The sequence below is a fragment of the Temnothorax americanus genome, unplaced genomic scaffold, assembly GCF_048541705.1.
Source record: "Temnothorax americanus isolate GAGA-0224 unplaced genomic scaffold, ASM4854170v1 Scaffold20, whole genome shotgun sequence".
NCBI lineage: Eukaryota > Metazoa > Arthropoda > Insecta > Hymenoptera > Formicidae > Temnothorax > Temnothorax americanus.
Window position 1 is genome coordinate 1,483,309 of NW_027509339.1, and position 20,927 is coordinate 1,504,235.

General features: G+C 41.2%; 1 protein-coding gene across 1 annotated transcript; it reads left to right on the top strand.

Moving 5' to 3' along the window:
- The first annotated feature begins 256 nt into the window (after window positions 1–256).
- Window positions 257–20,404, top strand: Cht (choline transporter). Its single transcript, XM_077405910.1, has 7 exons — window positions 257–724; window positions 2,283–2,661; window positions 3,938–4,308; window positions 7,875–8,179; window positions 9,662–9,941; window positions 11,363–11,580; window positions 12,151–20,404. The coding sequence occupies exons 3-7, from the start codon at window positions 4,035–4,037 to the stop codon at window positions 12,877–12,879; spliced, it is 1,806 nt and encodes a 601-aa protein (XP_077262036.1). The 5' UTR covers window positions 257–724; window positions 2,283–2,661; window positions 3,938–4,034; the 3' UTR covers window positions 12,880–20,404.
- The last annotated feature ends 523 nt before the right edge of the window (window positions 20,405–20,927 follow it).

Here is a 20,927-nt window from a genome sequence, read left to right on the forward strand (position 1 = left end):
ACGCCCCCCGCTTCGCCCCCGGCGGGGGCGTCGGGCACGCCGGAGGAATGGGACATCAAGAGGGCGCGAAGGGGGTACAGGACGGCGAGGGATGCAGAGCGGCGCGAGCGGCGAGGGCGCGCGTAGCGGGACGCGGGGTGGTTTTCGGGGGATGGTGGGGGTCGACACGGAGCGCCGTGCATCCCCCGCGCGACGCCGCGCCGTGACGTCACGGGGGTCGAATCAATATCACATCGGAGTGCCCTCCCTCCGTCGTCGTCGGTCCTCGCGCGACGGCAGACGGCCGACCGCCTCAGTACGAGGTGGCCCCCGCGACTGTACGGGACGACGACGACGGCACGTTCCGGCAGCGTCGTTCCGACAACAACGACGACGACGACGACGACGACGGCGACGGTGGCGGCAACAATCACAGCCACGATTACAAAAACGACGACACGCCGATCCGTTCAACCCCCGACTTGTTTCGCGCTCCGTCTCGCTCGCTTCCTCCGAGACCGGTAACTGCGCTCATCCCTTTCGTCACGTGAAGCCGACTCTGTACCCTGTCCTTGTTTCGCCGGTTTCTCCTCGGTTCGGCTACTGGTACCTTCAAGGCCTTCAAGGCCACCGATCGCTCGCGTTGGACGCCGGTTTGTCAACAATGAGGTAGTCGTGGCCGCTTTGGGTTTCTTCGGATTCGGGATCGGGAGATCTGTTCAGTGGAGACGCGAGGATAGTGCCCGTAAGTAACTGTTTGCTGTGATAATATAAGCGAGTTTAACCCGGGAACGGGCTCCTAATTTTTTCTTTCATAAATGGTCATCTGTGGTGATTGTTATACCTCAATTGAAAGTCATTGTTATTAATTACATATTGCATATTTTTGATTGTTTTATAATTCATTAGTATTTTGATGACAATATGTATATAGAGTTATTCAACGTTTTCTGGAAAAAAAAACGAATTCAAAAAATGTAAAAAAAACGAAAGAAGCATGGCACATTTGCTGTGACGTGGTTTCATTTGTTTACTGGAGTGTAAAAATTACCGCAGGCGTCCGTTCCCGGATTAAAAAAAGAAAATAGTGATCTTTATTCGAAAGAAAATTCGAATTTTTATCTCGAGAAGCAGGGTTGGCCGGCTGAAACATGTTGGCGATAAGAATCCTCCATTCATGTTTTATTTCACACAAAAGTGTTACACGATTTATTACAATTTATTATACTAATAGATACGTAAAACAACTTCGTTTTTCTCTATGTATAATCGGTATGAAAGTATTATTAATTGATATTGAGTTATTACCAGCCAGCTAAGCGTATAACCGCGCTAAAATAATTCATAGAAATCCATGGCCAGTCAGAGTTCTTACGAGTTATGTATTCGTGCTTAGATATAAAAGAACATGTATGAATATAGTAGCATTTATAGTAGGAACTATGTGTGACAATTTTATTTGTGGAATCTTCAACTTATAAAAAAAATTTTTTCTTATAATAATTTTGGCGTTGACAAAAACTATAGCTAAATTTTCAATATAAGTGAATATTCAAGGATTGATCAACGCCGGTTAATTTTACTTATTTTATTGTTCGTCTGTTTCTAAAATTAAAACGGATTTCTAGAACTAGAAGAATTACATCTAAAATGCACAGATGATGAGGGATAAAATTGAAATAACAGAAAGCTTATTGAGATAAATTTAATTTGAAAGCTTATATATTATATCAGCATAAAAATGTTACCTCTATATTGAGAAGAACCAAAACTCACATGATCGAAACGTCGTGATGATTATAATTAATAAAGATAGCCAGTTAGGTCGAATAAAAAAATCTTTACTTAAAAGTTATCGATTCAAAGTTAATCTGAAAAATATCTTATTATTATTCGATAAAAAGTCTTTTATCAAAAATATAATGCAATGGAAAAGTATGTCGTATAGTCTTGCAAACTTTATGCACATTATAGGCGGCTATTTAAAAAAAAAAGACTTTATTTCCTATTTTAAATGCGAAAGTTACTGTGACAAGAACTTATATTTATATATGCTATAGAAAGGTCAATATTATTTCACAGTTTACATATATTTATTAATGGACGGTAAATTTGTAAGAGTACAAGTTTCACAGATGATTAAGAAATACTTAGCGCAGTGTCAATCATCCCTATGGTTGATTTTACGTTAACCGGTCTTATTACAAATTTGGTCTTAACTCTAATTAAAGTACCAGATAATACCTTCTGCAATGGCTGAAGTACCCTCTTCGGTGACTCTCCTGCACATTCTTTCGCCGCAGGTATCTCTAGACATAGTAGTCCTCGTTCTTCTGGGTAAAGAACCGTGCTGATCCCCGCGATCGGTCCCGGTGCCGTGGGCGCAGGAGGAAGGCGAGGAGAAAGGGTGGAAACGAAGAAACCAAGCAGGCAGGGAAGCAGCGGGCTCGGTGAGTTGGGTGAAAATCGATGGCCATCAGCGCCCATGGGCGGCCTCGCGTTTAGAACAAGGAATAGCCCCTCCCAGAAGACCTCGCTCCGGTGGGGCGACTGCTGCCCCCCAAACCCCAACCCAGCGTCGTCGTCGGCCGTCTGGAAGCACCGTCATCAGGAAATGCCGCCGGTGCCCGTGTGAGGCTGTCCCCCGCTGTTGCGTGATTGTACCTCGCGGGGATTTCAAAGGTAAACCTCCACCTCCCCGCACTTGGTTCTCGCTTCTCGGTCCCCTTTTTCGCGGGGCACATCGCGATCCTTTCTTTCGTCGACTATAAATTTCTTCGCAATAAAAGAATTTCTGCAGTTTCAATAACACTTTAATTCTTTTCTCTTATTTTCGTTTGAACAAGTTTTAAGAAAATAAAGAAGAAGGAAAATGAAAACAAAGAAGCTTGTGTACCCCGCAAGACAAATTTTCGGCAATCGTGCGCTTTATGGTTTTCGTATATGAGATTCCATAAAAATTAGTGCTCCATCTGATACGCATCTCTCTGTCAGGTCTCTTCCCTTTCTCTCCTTTTGACTTTAAAACTTTCTCTTTGATGCTTCGATACCACTCATGAGATGTATGTTTTTATTATCTATCAGAAACATATTGTGTCGCGTTCCTTTGATCTCGCTTTATTCAGTTCGAGAAGCAATCCTTTAAACCTGCCTTGCTCTTCACACATACATTCTTGTACTTTATTTATATATATAGTCTAATAAATAGCAAATCTTTTGTTCTTTTCTTTCGCGAAGACAGAGTCGCAACTTTTTTCCTATTTTATGCTGAGTAAAGCGCGTATTTGTACTTAATCGAAGCTACATCCTTTCTGAAGCCGGATCGAGCGGCGCCTCGGGTAGATCGCGCCTAACAGGATTAGAGGGTGAACTCGGTTGAGCGATTTAAATACCCCTCGGGTAGAAACATAATATTTGTGCTTAGCTGCACTTGTTGGACGCGAGCGTGACGGCCACGGTGTTAATCAAGCGGAAGACTTTAATACACTCAACGCGAAATTGTTAAATTCTTTGTAAAACCTACGCTGAGAAGTTTTTGCATCGGTTAGAATCACTGATCGCGGTGAACAAAGGAAGGAAATCCACCGGTTTTTGCATTATTAACATAGCTTGACATATCGTATTATGAGAAAAAAAGTGTGGTAATTTAAAAGATCAATTTTTAAATAAAGTTGCGACATTTAATTCGAACTATAAAATAAAATGGCAAATAAAATTTATTGATTAAAATAGTTTCTAGATAGAAGTTTATATTTTTTATTATGCGACTTTTCTTTCATTTGCTGCATTAGCCTTTTCAAAAATTTCTCCAAGGATGTAGGAATAACATTCTTTTTCCCAGAATTCTTGTAGCTCGTGACAATATTGCAATTTCTTGCGAAATTCTCTCGAATTTTGCCTTTGCAAAAGTTTCTAGAAAGTCTAAAAACTGAACGTGTCTTTAAAAAATTGAATTCAGATATCCAGACGGTCCCAAAGCGGATCGGCCGCCGAATTTCTCGGACCTACGTCTCCGTCAGCTCAAGCTCGCGCCGGTAGACATCTATTCCCCGAAAATGATCAACATCGCCGGGGTGGTCTCCATCGTTCTCTTCTACCTGCTGATCCTGGGCGTGGGAATATGGGCGGCCAGGAAAAAGGAGGCGGGCAACGACTCCGAGGAGGAGGTCATGCTGGCTGGTCGCTCCATCGGGCTCTTCGTCGGGATATTCACGATGACGGCGACCTGGGTCGGCGGTGGTTACATCAACGGTACCGCCGAGGCAATCTACACCAGGGGCCTGGTCTGGTGCCAGGCACCCTTCGGATACGCCCTCAGCCTCGTTTTCGGTGAGTCCGATTATCCTTTCCGTTTCTCCCCGTCGATGCAGTCTCTCGTTCTCGTGTGACTGCATCGATTTTTAATCTCTTCGTGACGCAAAGTACCGTCATGCGTCATTTCGGCGCTCCGAAATGTAAGAAAGTAAAAGTATATATATAGGTAGAGGAGACCCGGGGCAAACTCGACACAATTCTTTCACAGGCAATTTTCAACAATTAATTAAAATTTTTAAGCAAATTCAATGGCACACATTTAAAGAGTGTTCCTTTAGGTACAAAATTGCTTAAGGAAGTTTTGCTGTATGTCGCTTAGTTTTGCCCCCAGGAAAGGAAAAGTAATGCAAAGACAAATTTTCAAATTAAAAAATGCCGGGGCAAACTCGACACTTTGCCTGATCGACACAATTTGATCTGGAACTTATTTTTTATTGTCTGAAACTGAAAATACATTGTTTATCGTGTATTTGAAAAGTACAAAAATTCGGAATTAAGTAAAACAATCATTGGAAATAATGAGAACAAAACTTGTTGAACTTTCAATTATTTTTATCTGAACTCATGTCTGAAAAACAATTTATGCAAGTAAATTCGCGATCGGACGTGCGCACACATTTGTCATGAGCCATACGGCTGCATTGTTTGTTATTGGGAGCCGATGAAAATATGCAAAAACTATTATCGGATTCGTATAGGCCATCAAATTTCCCATCAAAATCACTTACATATAGGTTCGCAAGAGTAAAACTCGATGAAAGAGTAAAAATTTTCGAGAAATCAGAAAAATTACTTTTTACCATCAAAAACGCGCTTATGTCGCGCTAAAAAATACACCATAACTCAGAATGTCACCAAATTCCGTTCATAATACTGGCACATAAAGACGTATTTACAGTAGGAAAAGCAAATTTCTACGATAGATTTAAATTGGCTGCAAAAAGCCTAGTGTCAAGTTTGCTCCGGTGTCGAGTTTGCCCCGGTCTCCCCTACTCATTTTTCACTCTTTTCGCGAAAAATTTGTGCACCGATATGGGATCACGCAAAATCTTTGTACGGTATACCTACATTATTTGGATCTACCTTTATCTTGAAAAGTTTTACGTAAATTCGAATTAGATTTGTTCGTTGCCACCTATTTACGATACTGTTCGCTCTTATTCTATATTGCTTGGTATTTTGCGCGATTTAAACCTCTCTCTTTTATATAAAATTACGATTTCTGACATGTAGATTTTACTATAGCAATTTACTGACGAGATAGAGTTTGGATTTAATATGCTTTTTTTTAAACAAATATTTATCATAGATCATAAAAATTGTGATGTCATCAGCTTATTTCGATCTTTCACTCACATTTACCGTACACAACTTCCTTGTACATCAAAGTTATCTGACAGGAAACGATAATAATGATGTAGAAGGAATGATGAAGATGTCGAAAACTTTTTTTACAACATTGTAAGTTTTTCTTAATCAGCCGGGTGGACGGTGAAAGTTCGCAATCGCAAAGATCGACGATAGAACAATCGAAAGATTGTCGATCGATGACGCGTCTTTCTTTACACAGCTGGAATGCTTATGCCGAAGAAGTTACGGCGGCTGACAATAGAATTCCTGTAATATAACAAACAGCCGACAGAGTTTTCGCTATCGGCACTCTCGCATATAAAGACGATAACTTTTCCATCAATGTCTCGCGCGCGCGGTCAAACGACCTCGACAAAGAATAAATGTGGCTATAAGTCCATTGAAAGCCTAGCTCCGCTATGTCTATGTCTATGAATGATTGTTTCTAATAGCGTTAAGAAAAAATTGATAGGAATTTATTCCTTTAAGAACCGGAACTCTAATCTTCGCAGATTTATTAAATTCTTTTCTATTCTCTTCCATTCCTGCGTGTTAGAGATGTGCCAATCGAGGATTTTTTTTGTCGAATCGAATTGAATCAAATCGACAAAATTTTATCCGAATCAAAGCGTCTCGAATGAAATCAAATTAAATCGTTGAAATATAATTAAAAATTTTTAACTATATAAGTATATAATTATCAATTAAACTTTCATTTCTTCCGACTACAAATGGCAAATAATCATTCGATGATTGTTTGATCGTGACGATTGGGCCATTGGTTTTGGTCCGATTAATCGTCAAGACGTTAATAATCTTTGATACTTATATGTATAAGAATCTTATTTTTAAATAATTTAAATTAAATTAAATTATTAAATTTATTGCGAAAAATATTACCTCAGCCAGGGTTCGAGCCTGGAACCTCTCCCATTCCGTGTAGGGCGTCGTACCAATTTGATCATTGAGGCATGTGGTAATATTTATCGCAATAACACACTAAACAATAATAAGATGGAGACACCGATATTTAAGTCGCGGTGTATAATTAAACCAAAAATACATTCGTAATTCACCAACAATATAATTAACAATTAAACTTTTATTTCCTATTCCGACTACAATTGGCAAATAATCGAACAATCATCGAATTATTATTTGTCAATTGTAGTCGAAAGAAATAAAAGTTTAATTGTTTATTATATTGTTGGCGAATTACGAATGTATTTTCTATATAATTATCATTAAATTGAATTTTAACATGTTGATAGTAAGAGAATATTTTATGGAAAAATAACATGGATTATATGGAGAGTGAATTCCATAGTGGTGTAAGTTAAATTTTTTAATATATTGACTCGCGCGTGCATAGATGCAATTTATATATTGTATATGACTATGGCTTTTACCCCTCCATATATAATATAAATTCTTTTTAAGGAAAAAGACATATTTAAATATTTAATATGAAACCAATAAAATTCTACTTAATGTTATTTAATTTTACAGTAACTAAAACAATTTATATCCAATAACATCCAATTACATACATAGAAATTAAAATAAAATAATTTTTTATTTTATCACCTCAATACTCATAGTTTACTAATTTTTACGTACATTCAAACTTTTACTTACCATTTGATAGGATCACAGAGCGTATAAAAAATTAGAAATAAATTTTTTGACTGCTATACTTAACCACTCAGTGAGCGGCTCTAATACTGAACGCACTTATTGAATGCCTCTATTAATTTAACCGTGTTTTGCTTAATAACGGGAAATATGATTTTATAAAATTGACAATATATTTGTATATATTCGTATTCAAACCATCTAGATTCGAAACTTTCGAATAATTCAGATTTGAATCATAAAAATTCGAATTTGAATTTGAATTGAATCGAATATCATCCGATTCGATTCGATTCGATTAGTTAGCATAGCTCTACTGCGTGTGAAACCATCATGCAAGAAGTTAAGAAATTTCTTTTTTCAGTGAAGAGAAAGAAATTGGACTCAATATGTTTCTTTCAAACAAATGTCTGTCATAATAGATTATGTATAAAATTCGGTCGTAATGCAAACAGCTTATTTTGATCCTTCGCTCACATTTCAAATCATTCGATCTAATGTCTAATGAAGCTACTTAAGCGACGTGGATAAGATACATCGGTGAAAGAAAACCGCGCGTGCGATCGTTTTTAACGATCTTAACGTATCCGTCGCAGGTGGTATTTTCTTCGCGAACAAGATGCGACAGCAGGGGTACGTCACGATGTTGGATCCGCTTCAAGACGCGTTCGGGGAGCGTATGGGCGGCCTCCTCTTTCTGCCTGCTTTGTGCGGCGAGGTCTTCTGGGCGGCGGGCATCCTCGCGGCCCTCGGCGCCACTCTGGCGGTCATCATCGACATGGACCAGGGCACCTCCGTCATCCTGAGCGCCTGCATCGCGGTTTTCTACACTCTCTTCGGCGGTCTCTACTCCGTCGCTTATACCGACGTCATTCAGCTCTTCTGCATATTCATCGGTCTGGTAAGCGATCGATCGCAGTTACCGAAGCGTATTGGGAGCTTGCAATCAGGCATAATTATTTATTTAGTGCGAATAAATAACGTAATGGTTGGATATATCGCAACCAGCTCAGCTCGACATAATCGCATAACTAGCTATATTTGAAAGTACATGCATTTGGACGAATAAATGTAATCGATATAGTCTACAATTATGATAATATTGATTTGAAATAAGATATATATATATATATATATATATATATATATATATAATAAAAGAGAATAACTTGAAAATAAAATAAATTAAGTCGTTATAACGCACTGCTAAAATTTAATGGCACGATTTTTTTTGTACTTCAAGTAAAGCAAAATTCCGATAAATGTCACAGTCTACTTGACCCGTGTAAACGTTCGGACGGATGAGTCTCCGGTGCGATATCAGCCCTAGAGGTTAATCGATATCGTGGCCCCGCTACTGCGAGCGTTTGTATTACCAAATTTATACTCGGTGACGTATAGGTGGTGACCCACTTTTCGAAAGAACGTTATCGAGCTATTATTTCTGTGAGACTCCGCACCTAACAGGGAGGCTTCCGTTACAACGGCCAACTTTACAATGCAAAGATCTTATCTATAGACACCCCTTTTAGCAGATTAATTTGTTCGATCAACATGCATTAAAGCCTTTTTTGAAGAACAAATGAATATCGTCCTGATAGTTTCGTACGATTCAAATTTTCAAATATCTATTACAAGTGTGTAATTCTAACGTTATGTTTCCAATGCATTTTATTATTATTGATTGATAAAAATTGTCGATATAAGAAATTATATTTAATGTATTTATTTAATGCATTTAAATATTAGTTGTGTTGCGCGATTACTTTTGATTAATTAGCTACAACTGTAGTTTACATTTGCGATGCTTTTATTTTGAACGGAGCCTTCCCTTTATTTCGGACACCGTGAATGCAAACTCGTCCCTCCGCGACGAGACCGCCGTCCATTAACAGTAATTAATCCTGATAAATCGGGCCTTTCAGAAATAATTGTAATAGCGAAATAGATCCTCTGTCCGGAGAAAATATTTGAATGACTTGTATCAATCAGTTATACAGATCAAAGCTTCATGTTCGTAAAAAATTGCCCGAAAAAAGGCAATTTAAAATAAATTTAATATTTATTGAAATAATTATTGTCTAATTTTCTGTTGATACAAAAATTTTCTTTTTATAAAAAAGAGATTATTTAAAACATCAAAACAATTTATTAAGAATATATATAATCACCTTTTATTTTCTAAATATAAAAGAAGTTAAAAAGTACATAGAATGCACGTTTTTTAGACAATTATTAAATAACTTTTTATAAAAGTCATATAAAGATTTTTATTACAAAGTCGATATATTCTAATAAATGCTCGCTTATCTTTTATTAAAAAATATCGTTAATCATTTCTTTCATTTTATTAAATGATGGAAATCATATTTTCTGTCAATAGTGGATGTGTATTCCGTTCGCTTGGACAAATCCGAAGGTAGAATCTCTTGGTTCCATGGACGTTGATTGGATCGGCAAAGTTAACCCCGAGGAGTATTGGTATTATTTGGATTACGGTTTACTTTTGATATTTGGCGGTATACCTTGGCAAGTGTACTTCCAACGCGTCCTCTCGTCGAAAACCGCGGGAAGAGCTCAAATATTGAGTTACGTTGCCGCTGTGGGTTGCATCCTCATGGCCATTCCCCCCGTCTTGATTGGAGCGATCGCCAAAGCAACTCGTGAGTACCACGCGCATTTAATTATTAATTTATTAAACATATTGTGGATCGGCGATATATAAATCAACGTTATATAATTGATGTCACATGATCCGCAATGTGTTAATTGGAGCGGCTAATTGATTTACTGGTCCGTCACGTCATAAAAATTTTGTGGAAAATATTGTCGTCATATCACATTTCCTTCGAAAGTATTTGATTTTTACCATAAATATTTTTTCGTGTTTTTTTAAGTCTAAGAACAATATTTATAAAGAAACTTTTTACGTCATTCTTTGTACTAATATTGCGTTAAAGTAGAAGAAATTTCACGAACAAATATCTAAGTGAAATGCGCGGACGTTAATTCGGCGGCGTTCTCTCATTTTCTTGAAGAAAGATGTCTTAAGGATCTTTCCGGCGACGGGAAAGAGTCCAATTTGGGTGCATTAATAATAAAAGGAAAACGAGGCGTTTCTCGTTCCTCGTTCTCTCCACCCCCGAGGTATAGTCGTTGTCTCGCCCGAGGGTGTAGTAACGGGATCCCCCTTCGCGAGGCCCCCCCCTCTCCTCGCTCGAGAGGATCGAATTAGAACTCGGGTTGCTCGTCGTCCCACGCTCCTCCTCGTAGATATATTCGGAGGCTACTTGACATTTGGTGGCGCGACAAAGAGAGAACTGCTGGTATTTACAAGCGGCGGCGCGGTGGCGGACGCGAAGGGCGCGGATGGCCGAGGAAGGGTGCCTTGGGTATATTCGCGTGCGTGTACAATAGCGTGGGATCCCGCCATGTGGCGTTGCTTTTGCGAGGGCGAGGGTCGTAAATGCGGGACGATTCGCCCGCTGTAGCGCGAACGTGCGGAACTACGTCTCCGGAACTAATTCGGTACCCCTGCACTGGTATGTTGCGGAAGGACCCCGAACACGCGGACGGCTAGCAAGAGAGAGAGAGAGAGAGAGAGAGAGAGAGAGAGAGAGAGAGAGAGAGAGAGAGAGAGAGAGAGAGAGAAAGAAATACAGAACTGAATTATGCGAATCATGAACGCATGGCGTCGAACAAAGACAGTGGATAGGTGAAACGAACAATGAGATACAAATCGAAGCGACAAACAAAGACGGGGGTTCTCCTTTGCCCTTTAGAGTGCTCTATATATTATTCCGACTATATTAGTCTAGACTATATTAGTCAGTCTATATGTATAAAGCGGCGACAGCATACAATATAGTATTCCGCATTCGTATACATTGGAAACATCCCAGACACGCAGATTGGTGCAGGCAAAGAGAAATAGAGAAACGGGAGATTAAATTACGATATGGACGTGATACTGAATAAGGAATAAAGACAAGCCAGACGAACAGAGATGAAAATTTAATGAACCGACGCAAACAAATCGTTACCTAAAAAGCTAGGTATTAACGATGTAATAATTATGTCGCAGCCTGGAACGAGACGGGGTATACTGGTCCCTATCCTTTCACGGAGGCGGAGACCAGCATGATTCTGCCGTTGGTCCTGCAACACTTGACACCGAACTTCGTTTCCTTCTTCGGGCTGGGAGCGGTCTCGGCGGCGGTGATGTCTTCTGCGGACAGCAGCATCCTCTCTGCTAGTTCGATGTTTGCTAGAAACGTTTACAAATTAATCTTCCGTCAGCGGGTGAGTCTGCGGAGTTGCGCTCCCGCTTGCGAGCCTGCATTCATGCACACACGGCGAAACCACTTGACACGACACGACGCGCGACGTGCCGCACGCGTCGATGCATATCTTTAACGCGTATAAGGCGAAACTTTATAACAATCTTCTTTTGAAGTTTTCCGCGTTGTCACGAATGACACGACGGATATTAGTTCGTAATTACGCCGGTCTTATTTCGCGTTTGTTAACTTTTGGTTAACGCGAGTTTGTGCGCAAGGGGATCACAATGTAACTTCGTCCGTTACGGGGTATTAAGTGAGAATTTCCAAGTAATTTTAATCGATACCATTTATCACATAAATTACACGTTAAAAAGGTATTGCGTCATTGCTAGCACTATCTTAATTATGTCAGTCTTTTCATTACGCACTCGCGTATCGATTTCTCGTGACCGCGCCATTATTATTCACGAGTTAAATACATGGCACAGCGCGTGTACTTCTCGAGCACTCCGCGTAATGTTTTTCCCATTCTGTTCCTCCCGATACTGACCCACGTGGGTGCGCGATCTTGGTATTCCCCTCTGTGCAGGCGTCGGAGATGGAGATCATCTGGGTGATGCGGGCGGGGATCGGCGTGGTCGGCGTGCTGAGCACCGTGATGGCCCTCACGATACCGTCGATCTACGGCCTCTGGTCAATGTGCTCGGACCTGGTCTACGTGATCCTGTTCCCGCAGCTACTGATGGTGGTGCACTTCAAGGACTACTGCAACACCTACGGCAGCCTGTCAGCGTACATAATCGCCTTTCTGGTGCGCATCAGCGGCGGCGAGCCGGTGATGGGGCTGCCCGCGCTAATACGCTACCCGGGGTACGACGAGGAGACCAAGACGCAAATGTTCCCGTTCAGGACGATGGCGATGCTGATATCGCTGGTGACCCTGGTCGCTGTGTCGTACGGCACGCAGTTCGTCTTCCTGACCGGGCGACTTGCCCCGGGCTACGACGTCTTCAGGTGCGTGGTGAACATTCCGGAGGACGTCGAGCGGGTGGGCCCGGACCCGGCCGAGGGCGAGCAGATGGCGGTCCTAGCCGGGGGCGTCGGCAGACTCTACGGCAGCAAGGACGAATCGAACGGCCGAGTGAATCCTGCACTCGAGCCGGACTACGACATGGAGCCGGGATGTACGATGGTCGGCGGTACAGCGGACGGCGTCGTCGGCGGCGGCGGCGGCGGGGTCGGCGGGGCCGGGGGACACCTGGTGCCCCACGTGCCCGGCGGCGCGCCCCGACAGCCGCAATCCAGCACCGCGTTCTAATTCCTGGTTCCGTGATCGGATGCTGTGACCAACAATAAGTGCGGCGGTGCGGGTCTCTGTCTTTCGTTTCCTTTCCCCCTCCCTCCCACCCCGCTTCGCCCCTCGCGATCCTTCCCTTTTGCTCCCTTCCTCTGCGCGCGTTTCGTTCGGAAGGCAGTCGGCTTGCTTCGGATTTCGCTGCCGGCCGTTGTTGCTCTTTTCAGCGGTATGTTCAATTAAATTTGACAGCATAAATTTCTTTCTGATAAACGTTCAATAGAAGATCGTTCCAAATGTTACGTCCGGAGGGGCCTTATTTCGATCAGATTTGCATATCGTTAATATCGTTACACTTGAGATGTGCATTAAAATCTTTTATTTGCCAAATATATTAATCGAGTGATTGCTGAAACAATTCCGAAGGAAATCTTGGACAAGAGTTAATACTAGAACGATTCGCCATCACGTTACTTTGCATATTGAATCTAATCTATCGACGCACACGAGGCGCATAACCATGTATATTTAACTAGCATTGCTTTTTCTAATCTAATGTGTCTCCGAGGAGGCACCGCGAAGATAATTATCGCGATGATTATCGAAGATAGTTGGAATCGTCAGCGGCACAAATTGTCCATCTCAGGGGGTCGTTCTGGTGTTAATCGACTTTCCGATTTTCCCGGCCGATTACGTAAACCCACACCCGGTGTCCCCACGTTTTCCAGTTCGCATTTCCTTTTTCTACCCGCCTCACGACCACGGAGCTCCGAGATGAGCCAGCAATGCGACGGCCTGCGGTAAGTCCGACACGAAGTTTCTTTCGTACCCGCGTATCTGTGAGTGTGTGCATTTGTGCGTGCGTGTGTGTGCGTATGTGGGTGTGCTTGTGTCTCTCTCTCTCTCTCTGCGTGAGTGTGTATACGCGTACCACACGTTTGCACGCTGGTGCCCGTATAACGATCTGTACCTGCCCGCGCCCGCTCGCGTTCGTGTTCCCGTCACTGCTCAGAAAAAGCAATAAACGAGAAAATGGGGAAAAAAGAGGAGGGGGAAACAGAGAAAGAGGAAGAATAGGGTGACTGGAAAGTACGCGCGAGCGCGGCAAGGGGATAAAGCGTAACGTTTCCAAACCGGAAGTCGGAGCTCCGGGCGTACTCGGGCCGGGCGTCCCTACCCCGCACCGCCAATTAGGCCTAGTGATTTCCTTGTTTTTTTTTTGAGAGGTATATATATATATATGAAAATAAAATGATATATACAAAAAAGATATTATATATATTTAGAGTTTAACGAAGAGCTGCTTGAGAGTGTTATGAAATACGAACGATCTGCCTGACTCGAGAAAATCGCGAGGATTACAAGGGTTCCCATCGGAGCTCGATCGATCGGCGCGCGTGGCTTCTCTCTCCGTTAGAAATTAATTAGATCGAGCGGTCAATGTGTTTACATAGGTATTGTACACGGGAGTCGTAGGCGTGTCGAACGAGGAGGAATCGTTAAAATTGAGATCAGCCGCGTGATCTCTGATCTTTGTGAATAAACTAAACTTTGATAAACGTTTAATGTCGTAAAGATTTCAATCGGGCCGAAACTCGAAGTTTAGTATAATGGATGTGCCTGTGGAAGTTGCGAAGTGAGAGATGACGAGAAGAAGACGTACGCGATGTGTTTCAAGTACTCTCCATCTTTTTATTTCGCGTTTCGTGCTAAATGTGATTATCTAAATCTCATAGAATCTAGATTTTTATTTCACTAATAGATGATAGATAAATATGAAACGCATTCTCAATAAGATATCAATTAGCCACATTTGGCATAAACGGGCGATAGAAGTGTATGCTTCAAAGAACCTCGTGATTAATATTTATCAACTTAGATATCGGGAGAATTGTCAACTTAATATTAAAATATCGACAATTTCTTTAATATTTATTGACAAATAAATAGATAATATCATTTTCCAAACGACATATTGTGAAAAAGATTTCCTTTTTCTCTAACAATACCTATATAAAATACTTTAATACCTTGTGGCATTTTCTCATCGTACATTCAGCGATGTCTTGAATATTTCTTGATTTTGGAATATCTCGATGATAAATATCGATCGATCGGTCGCTCCTTGAAGGCATGTTCATCCAGCATACCATCCTCGCCTGTTTCCACTGCAATTAGTTCGCGCTATAATTAGTTAACGTGCGTCGTAATGTCGAGTGTCCGTGTCGGTGTTAGCAGAAGAGGTAAACGAAGAGCTTTTGTACTTGCGATCGATCGTTCTTCCCTCGCTTCGTCCAGTCGTACAGGAACACACGAACACGCAACACACAAATACATACACATTTATTTATACGCGCTAGTGCGTAAAAAGAAACACTTGTAGATGCGTCGTTAGAACCGGGTGGCACCGGAGGATGATCTAGCAGGGCCGCTTGTTGTAGAATTTTAAGTTACTCCGCGGCTCACGTGCGAGGCCGATCTCGTTATACCGGCCATTACAAGTAAGTGGCTGTACGCTAGATTGAAAATTTATCTCGCTTTTAAAGAACTTAAAGACGTTGGACGTTTTTATGTTTGAGAGAAAATAGGATATTGATTTAAAAAGAAAAGATGGTGTCAATTAGTGTTTCGTAAAAATTAATAACCCTATAACACCATTAAAGTTTAAAGAAGTTAAAATTATTATTTATTAGAAGCTAATATGTCGTGTAATTAGAATTTTTTTAATTAATTCTTTATGCTTTTGCGCATATTTTTTTTAAATATTTTAAAGAACCACGCAAATAAATCCCGAATGAAAAATAGCCTAAAGCTAAATGAAATATTCCAGTAGAACAGAAATTGTCGGGTTGTTTTTGTATCTCATAAATGTGATATTCGAAAACTTTTAAAATAAGTTTTTTTTATTATATTAATTTTGTTAAAATTATTTTATTTTACCGAGTCTATCTATTTCGGTTAAGAGAAGTGTCCTTAGTGTTTTAAATACGTTAATAAATCGTAGCATTAAATTTAAAAAATAATTATTATATCGATTACGATCTCCGATTACGGCATACTTGCGTTCTCCTTATGAGCGCAGTTTTTTCGTCGCGTGTGGTCGCGTGCTACACGTGAATAGCGGCATGGTCATTGCATTCGTGCGTCAAACGTGAGCCGCGGAGCCCTCGTCAGGCAGACCGTTCGTAATGCAGGTCCGTTGTGTTTATCATATAGTATATAATATATAAATGTATGATATAAAAAAATCATGAGCGATAAATGCAGAAGTAAAGAGCGAGAGAGATGGGTGACTTGCAATTAAGAAAGAAAATATAGACCGCTCTGTCTCTCTCTCTCTCTCTCTCTCTCTCTATATATATATATATATATATATATATATATATATTATACATACACGTTATACATACACGAGAAGACTAAATCCATAGGTGTTAATATCGCAGGTACGAGTTATCGCCATCATTGTTAATTTTGAAGATCCGTTTGTTACGTGGTTCACACACACACACATATATATATATGTATATTATTATAGCACCGATATCGAGGTTGCTATACGCAATACGCATAAAACGCCTAGGAGAATATGTAATGTATTTACGCTCGTTATACCTGATTGCTCATATATTATATCATTATTTGCCGCCAAAGGATGAGGAACGTCGCGTTTCGAGACTGACGTCGAATGGTGAGATCTAAAGCTGATAATTTTTTAGCAAACCCCATTGGAAAAGAAATTAAAGGGGGTATTAAGAGGGAGATGTAACACACGTAATTAAAAAACAAAATAACAAATATTTTTGACAATTGTTACCTTTCGTGTTGAATCTGGCAGCTGATTCTGTAACTCTTAACGACAGTTTCGTTATATTTGTGCGTTGCGCAGATATATATATAGTAAAAAAGCTGCACAACGACAATATACACGATAACGAAGTTGCCGTTAAAAATTACAGAATAGGCCCGCTCTGGATCTCAAGTTCCAAACGTTTTTCTGGATCTCGCGAGATTTTATCGCGCGCAATCACACGCAGGACCTGATGGCCTTTCGGATCTCGGGACGCGACGTTGCGTGCGTAAACGACGGGATGAGATACTTTAGATATAATTTCGTAGATAGTACAGCGTTTTTGTACTTGGTTCCTACTCACCCGACGAATTGTGATATAAAGCTTCTGACTTGGCGAACCCGCAAATTCAAACGCGATTAAGTTTTTCGAGCCTCTCATCGCTGGCACATAATTATTTTCCGTTTTCTCATCGTTGCGCGAATAATCGATCGATTCCGTTTGTCGCGCTTGTACACACAGAAGCTATTATACCCATACCATTTTTCTCCAGACAGAAATACGTATCGGTTATCCCTAGAGTAGAGCGTGCCGAGTATATTTTTCTAGTTTACAAAGACCGCGTTTTTATTCCCGGTGTTAGATCAGAATTTTTCCGCTCGCTGATGGACTCACGTTTAAGACCTGCCTCCGTGTTAAATTTGTCAATGTGCAAGATTGTTAATTCGTTCACTCGTAGACAGCTAGTGGATATGGAACTCATATGTTTGAGACATGATAAATTTTAATATCGACATCAAACATCAAATAACGTTGGACAAAAGTGCTTTTAAGTAATTTACCATCGTGTCGAAGAAACGAAGAAAAAAAAAGTGACGTATCCGCAGTCCAAATGTCGGGAATTTTATAAGGGCTTCTTATGCCCGATCTACAATAGCTGTAGTAAGCTGTAGTAAGCCTCAAGATGTAAGAAATTGACCAATCACCAGTCGATTATTCTCCTCACATTCGCCTGTAATTGGTCAATTTTTTACGGCTTGAGGCTTACTACAGCTTACTACAGGTATTGTAGATCGGGCATTATACTTCAACGACGCGGCAAAATCTGAACGCAATAGAAGTCCCTGATGTGTAATATTCTAAAGCATTAAGTCATTTAAAATATATTATCTCTTCGTATGTGTGTGAGTGTGTATGTGCGCGCGCGTGTGTCACTTTCGTGAAAGTGTTTATTTCATTTCGAAGCATGTGAAAGAATTGAAGAATAAAACGTGTTCACATTTTTTTCTCACTTTCCGGAAACGGTTTACGATCGGATGTTACTTTTTCCCAGAGACAACTCGCGTGCGAATCGTCTCGGGACTTCGTTCTACGGTTCGAGATCACGCGCGTCTCTTCGTTCACGAGCGCATCTCTTTTCCGCGGTGTTCTCCAGCGGAATCGAAAATATCCTCGACCGTGCGATGGCGGGGAGAGGGGGCTTTACGGCGGATCCCCGGCGATTTGCCGATAGTGCGGCCTAGCCGTTTTCCGCTCCGCGCCGTCGTATTATCCCGCGCTCGTTAAGTCTCGGTGGATGCCGTTCGGAGGTGAAATTATACGAGCGCGACGGCATCGGGCATGGCACGGCGCGATTCGAAACGTGAGTCGTCGCGCGGAGCAATATACGTGGCCCGCTACGCGATACGGGACCGTACCGCGGAGGAGGGGACACACGAGCGAGTCCGTGGATCTCGCCGTGTGGCGTGCATCTCCCGTGCATTTCCGTTCGTCCATCCGTCATTAAGCTCCCCGGACTTTCACTCACAGATATTAGAGACGATGACGAGCGCGCTGGCTGGGTAATCCGTGACGCTCGTGGACCACGAGCTTCGAGAGAAGATGCGCGCGCGCGCGATGGGATTGTTATCCTTATTATATTCCTGCCGAAGCACGCGAAAGCCACGAAAGTATCGCGCTACAATGAACCGCGTGCGAAGACCGTCGTCTCGCTTCTCGCGCCAGGAATGTACGAAAGGATCACAAACGAAAGTATACCGCGAATTATTTTTCTACGCAGAGCGTTCCCCTTTTCGACCATGCACTCGTGGATTTTCCGGCGAGTTCGGAGTACGGAGTTCGAAAGAACAGTCGTCTTTGACCCGTTGAAACTAACCGCGGACGTTTCAAAATCCGACATTTTGGAATATGAAAATTCGCGTGTTTATATTTCTCGATTTAAATGAACGACGATAAGAATTTTAATAGGCCCTTGAAGTTTTAATTTGTCTCGATCGTAGATTTAAATTGTTGACCCCCCACGGGACGAATCTTCAAGTTCTGCCGCTATCTTGGAGATGGGAATTAAGTAATTTAATTGCATTATAAATCTGGAAAGTCCTATTGATTCCTCGCTTTTCTGAGTTCTTGCGTATGTTTGCGCGTTCTTCAATATTTACACTCAGGAAACTCGTAAGATGGGAAGAAATCGTGGATTTTTCAGTATATTGTTAGTCATATTCTACATTTCGTTTCGATCGGGCGTCGTAATGAATTCGCTTGTCTCGATAGAATAATTGTGCTTCGAGGTTGATCTCATCGTTTCTTTTGTACGAATTTAAGGAAAGTGGAAGAGCCGTGTGTCGAGGACGCGCGGGAGAAACTAAGTAGTACATTATAAGCTTATGAGAACGCTCTCATAAGACGGCCACTTATCATCTACATATCAACGTACGTTGTAATCGACGACGCAACGAGAAAACCTATACATATCATAAAGTGTGCTCTATTGTATATTAGATAATTAGTCGCGGAGAGGAGGAAGTGCGTAATAAGATAAGACTATAGGAGATATGTATATACAACATATGTATCCTTTGGGACGCATACGCTCGTCGCTCTTGGACCGAAAAGGGACACTCGTGCTCCTTTTCCAGCCGCAAGTGTCCCTTGATCTTTGTGCGCGCAGCTTCGCGCCGTTTATTCGAGAGACTCGAATTTTGGAAATCGACTCGTTAACACGCATCGATCTAATTGTAGATTGTTTAAATTTAATATTTTTCAGGATTATTTAAATTTAACACTTTTCGAATCGCGACATAAATGGCTGAAGTAAAGCAAAGTTTTTTTTTTAATTATTTTATGTGTATCTTTTTCCCGACATAAAGAGTCGTCATAACTAAGAATACAAATTATAATTTCATCGGACCTCCACTTTGTACGTTCTAGAGCTATCTACGATGCAAAATTATTTCCTTCTTGCCTTTGTACCTGTTAATTTAAAAAGAATCAATTTAGTCTCAAGAAGCTTGCGCATCCAAAGATCTATTTCTCTCCGCAGAACGACGTCATTTCGTTGCAAAGTAAAATCGCGAGTCGACAGCCAATCTGTGTCGTGCGTAAAAACGAGGAGGAATAACGAAAACGCAAAAACTCGAGATAGCTCGAAATAAGAATTAGCGCGGACGATCCTCCAAACTAAACCGAGATATCGTCGATCACTTTTCCCGCTTGGAGACCAAAATAGCGTACTTAATGTTGCGCGTCCCAAACGCACGGGGTGACTTACCTAATTACGTAGAATAATTTATTAACCATGTAAAAAGCAAAAGCGTTCCATGACTTACCCTTCCCCCTTCCTCCCCATCCTGCTCGAAGGAGTATATCCATATGTATATGTATTACAGAAGCGTTACTGTATTATATGACATTATACGTGTATAATTGACAAACGAAAGAGATGTTGATTGTAAATGTTAAAAATAAACAGTGTACAAAAATGTCGAGTTCATATTTATACATCGCGACGTATACGCGGTTCCGCACAGTCTCGAGACAAGTTCGTGTGGTTTAACGACTTAAGAACTTCTCTCCTCCTTCCCCCAAGCACAACCCAAGAAAAAGCTGATTTATTTACCTTGAAGTCTGGAAAGCAACGCTTCGCGAAGGCACGCCTTAAAGGGATAACGTATAGCAGCAGGTAAGATAAGCTCTACCGAATGCTTGAGAAAACAAGAACTTGTTCGGAATTATAAATTTGCAGACGAGAAGGATTAGCAACTTAAATATAGTAGTAAGATCGTTGTATGAATAATAACTTCAAAGAAATACGTGTTGTTAAATCCCTTCTTGCCTATGAATACCATACTCCGGCGTTAACCTTTGCAATCTTTGCATCCTTTAAAAGAGCGTGAACCCTGATATTTGAAAAGTTGAAAATTACATAGCTAAGCTCTTTGCGAGGAGTTAAATTTTTAAAAGAAATGGCAAAGAGAAAATTTGGAGGAATCAACGAGTCGTACG